The sequence below is a fragment of the Triticum aestivum genome, chromosome 4D, assembly GCF_018294505.1.
Source record: "Triticum aestivum cultivar Chinese Spring chromosome 4D, IWGSC CS RefSeq v2.1, whole genome shotgun sequence".
NCBI classification, from domain to species: Eukaryota; Viridiplantae; Streptophyta; class Magnoliopsida; order Poales; family Poaceae; genus Triticum; species Triticum aestivum.
In genome coordinates this window covers 498,630,140-498,634,211 of record NC_057805.1, presented here as the reverse complement: position 1 = coordinate 498,634,211, position 4,072 = coordinate 498,630,140, and the positions used below count along the sequence as shown (strand labels likewise).

Genomic DNA, 4,072 nt, shown 5'->3' with positions numbered 1-4,072 from the left:
GCTTTCATGAGAAGCACTACTATGCTTCTTAAAAAAAATTATGCTTCCACGAGAAGCACATACTTGCTTCTGGTGGAGGTATATATTTGCTTTTGTGCTTCTCGGAAAGGGAAAAACAATGCTTTGAGGGAAAGCACAAATTTGTTTCCGCGAGTGTGGTCGTCGGAAATGAAAAAACTGTGTTTCCACGAGAAGCGTGGATTTGCTTCTCGTGGTAACACAGATTTGCTTTCGAGGAAAAAAAAGTTCACCGAGACCTATTAACATTCATCCGTCTTCAATTTTTTTCGGTCGAAACCTATTAACATGTGATCTAGTTTTGAAGTTCTCGATGTAACAAATTCAACGGTGAAAACAGTTTGGGATTTGGACACATGGTTCAAAAGATAAAATGTTTGAATAAACAAATCTACCAAAGAAGGGAAAACTTTAAGGTTGTGACAAGTGACTCACATAGTACAATGCATGAGAAGGTGGCAGTGGCTTTTGTAGGAGTAACCTTTAATTAGTGTTTCGCGAGCTATAGTTACGCGTAGGTAGCACTGTGCTCGTTCTGTACGTGCGATTGGGCTTTGGGCCTCAATGCAGGAAAGGCCGATCACAACCCAGCAATAATAATACTAGGTAGTATTCAAATGCTTCAGACTTTTCTGAGACACAAGAAATGCTTCACAGTTCAGAGTTAGAGTTGCTTTTGCTGAATATACAGGGGTACTCCTATAATGTTCAGAGTTGAAGCACACGTTTCCGGAGAATTTGAACGGTAGAAACCTACTTCTATTTGAAACCGAGCTATCCACCACTGGAAGACAAAACATGCAGACATCCACTTTTCAGATTGTTATAGAGCAATGGTGATATGAATTTCAAAATGAAGAAAATTCTAGGACCAAACATATAGCTGCAGACTGCAGACCTACCTGCAGCGCGAGAGGGCTCTACGGTACCGAAACAAATGATTTTACAGCTTTGCCCAGAAGATCACATCTGTTTTATCTCTCACACTGACCAGGTGGAAATCCCTGTCACTACAGCATATTTGCGTACAAAAATGAAGCAAAAATGTACAGATGGACATTGCTAAGGCGATTCCAGCGTGCCAGCAAATAGACTAGAAGACCACCTTCTCCTTCTTCACGAGGATCGGCGGGTCAACATCGATGCCCATGTTAGCGGCAGTGCCCGCTATGATTCTCATGGCGGACTCGATGGTTTTGCAGTTCAAGTCAGGCAGCTTCTCCTGGGCGATCGTTCGTACTTGGTCCACTGTCACCTTTCCAACCTTCTCACGCTGTGGCTCCTTTGAGCCTTTTTCAACGCCTGGGAATCAGAATTAATAAAATGGAGGTAAGGAACCATTTAGTTCACTGAGCAGTTATAAAGCCTAATATAAACTACAGTAAACAGAAAGTTGAGGAATCAACCAAACGTGTAGAAATTTTAGTGGTTAACTTATGCCTTGTTTATTTCAGAGAAACTAATGATTTATCAATCCAACAGACTCTATGAAGTTGTGCCAAGTACAGCAAAAAAGAAACTGTACATATATCACGAGTAGATGCGGTTCAAGCTTTTTTTTTGCCTACTTATTTTTTTCTACCTCTGTAAAGAAATATAACAGACAATACGACTTGTTTATTTTCACTAAAGTAGTGATCTAAACGCTCTTATATTTCTTTACGGAGGGAGTAGCTTTTTTGGCCTGCTTCTCAGTGATACAGTGCCTTATGGAATAACGAAAGCCTAGAATGACAGTTAGGGAAAAGGAAATGGACACCAAATTTAGTGAAGCTTATATACTCTCTGAACTTGGAGCCCAGTACGAACTCCAATGTTAGCTGAACAGAAAAATTAATGAGTCATGCATATTGCATTGTACCCAAACAATTCAAAGACTCCCTCCATATCAAAATATAAGACGTTTGTAGGCTACTTTAGTCCACAAAAATGTCTTAGATTTTGGTACAGAGGTAGTAAGTGTTAACTCAAGGTATTAGTTTTGTAGAGGTCCATATGCAATTCATCAGATACAGATAAAGGATCAGTCTGTCCCATGTGTGGAAAATTGGTATGCAGATAGCAACTCACAGACCACTTTCCTTGTCAGTAGGTCAACATTTTGGTATATGCATTTGCAATTAAAATTATTAATAATATCATAATGAATCATTAATCAGTCCCTCTACAGTCTGCACATACTTTTTAAACTCAACCATAGTATTCTTATACTCCCTCGGTTCCTAAATATAAGTCTTTTTAGACATTTCAAATGGACTACAACATACGGATGTACGTAGACATATATTAGAGTGTAGATTCACTCTTTTTGCTCCGTATGTAGTCACTTGTTGGAATCTCTAGAAAGACTTATATTTGGGAACGGAGGGAGTAGAATTTGAACAAGCTAGGCTCCCACAGACACTAACAAATCAATCTAGCTACTGCATTTACCTTTTGCCCAATTAACCCCATATGGCCATATATCTTCAATATGGTGCATGAACCTCAAATTATGTACAATTTGATGCTAATCATCCGGGTGCATACCTGCAGCCTTGAGGAGCAGCACTGATGCAGGGGGTGTCTTCAAGATAAAGGTGAAGCTCTTATCCTGCAAAACACAAAGGCAATGGCACACGCATCATGAGAATCAACCCACATTACCAATGCATTCTGCACACACATTTAACATTCAGACTCGGGGGATTAACCAGCAGTGCAGGCTCACATCGAACACGGTGATCTCGACGGGGATGATGTAGCCGGGCTTGTCGGCCGTCTTGGCATTGTAGTCCTTGCAGAAGGCCATGATGTTGACACCCTTGGCGCCGAGCGCGGGGCCGACGGGCGGCGCCGGCGTCGCTTTGCCCGCCTCCAGCGCCAGCTTTATGATGCCCACCACTGCAGAACATTAACCACACACATATCGGGCGCAGTTTAGCCGGAGCACTAGACGGGGGCCGCACAAGACCATGCCGGGTGGGATGAAGGTGGAGGCGAGCGCAGGCACGGACCTTTCTTGGGCTTGGCCCCGGGCTTGGGGGGCGCCATGGCCCTGACGGCGAACACCCTCCGCGCGGGCGTGGCCGCGGCCGCGAGTGCCGCCGGGCGGAGGAAGGAGGAGGGGGCGCCGAGGAAGGAGGAGGTGAGCTTCTTGGCGGTCGGGGACGGGAGCCCGTGGAGGGATAAGGTTGTGGTGGCCATGGCTGTGCGCTGGGAGGGAGGAGTCGGCTGCTCTCTGTTCTGCTCTGCTCTGCTCTTCTCTCCTATCTTCTTCTAATCTGCTATCTGCTGGGCTAAGGTTAGAGAAGGCGCTGTACAGGTGAGTTCGTCTTCGCTGGGAGGACACGGTTTTCATCTTGCCAATGACGACCCAGTTTATTATTTATTTTTTTGAGCGGTAGGACAACCCACTACTGACGCCAGAAGGCCGGGGACGGAGGAATAGGGTCGCTGATAGCATGGGCCGGCCCACTAGCTTGCTGCCCCAGTTTTTTTGTTTTTCTGTTACGAAAATAAAAATATGAAATCAAAAAAGGTTTACAGATTTAAAGAAAAAAATTCATATCTTTAAAAAAGGTTCATCAATTTTGAAAAAAGTTCATTAATTTGAAAAAAAGTTCATTCAAATTGAAAAAAAGTTCATCCAATTTATAAAAAGTTCATTAATTTTTCAAAAAGTTCATCAAATTTGAAAAAAGTTCATAGAAATTCAAAATAAGTTCATGTATTTTTAGGAAAAGTTCATTGAACTTAAAAAATCATAAATAAAAACAATTCATCCATTTTCAAAAAGATGTCATCAAATTTCAAAAAAGTTCATCGATATTCGAAAAAGATCATCAATCTGAAAAAAACTGTTGACTTTATTTAAAAAAGTTCATAGATATTTAGAAAAGTTCACAGAATTTTCAAAAACAAAAATCAACCGGCGCCTAGATGGGCCGGCCCATTTCCGGACGCCACAGGCGCCAGTTAACTGGCGCCTGTGGCGCCAAATAGGAAATGCTCACTGAGAAGGCCCATATTTCCGTCGGTGCAAAGGCCAGGACACAGGAATAAGGTTAATGGG

The 4,072-nt window shown here is 42.7% G+C and overlaps 1 protein-coding gene across 1 annotated transcript; it reads right to left on the bottom strand.

The window, feature by feature from the left end:
- Positions 1–844: 844 nt before the first annotated feature.
- LOC123099005 (50S ribosomal protein L11, chloroplastic) lies at positions 845–3,325 on the bottom strand. Its single transcript, XM_044521112.1, has 4 exons — positions 3,015–3,325; positions 2,729–2,901; positions 2,548–2,611; positions 845–1,320 (listed from the first exon to the last, which is right to left on the bottom strand). Exons 1-4 carry the CDS (start codon positions 3,202–3,204, stop codon positions 1,112–1,114), a joined length of 636 nt encoding a protein of 211 aa, XP_044377047.1. The 5' UTR covers positions 3,205–3,325; the 3' UTR covers positions 845–1,111.
- Between the last annotated feature and the right edge of the window lie 747 nt (positions 3,326–4,072).

Coding starts and splice junctions, on each gene's coding strand:
- LOC123099005 (XM_044521112.1), bottom strand. CDS start 3,204: ATGGCCACCACAACCTTATCCCTCCACGGGCTCCCGTCCCCGACCGCC. Junction 2,612..2,728: donor TCGAGATCACCGTGTTCGAT/GTGAGCCTGCAC, acceptor TGTGTTTTGCAG/GATAAGAGCTTCACCTTTAT. Junction 1,321..2,547: donor GCTGCTCCTCAAGGCTGCAG/GTATGCACCCGG, acceptor TCTGATTCCCAG/GCGTTGAAAAAGGCTCAAAG.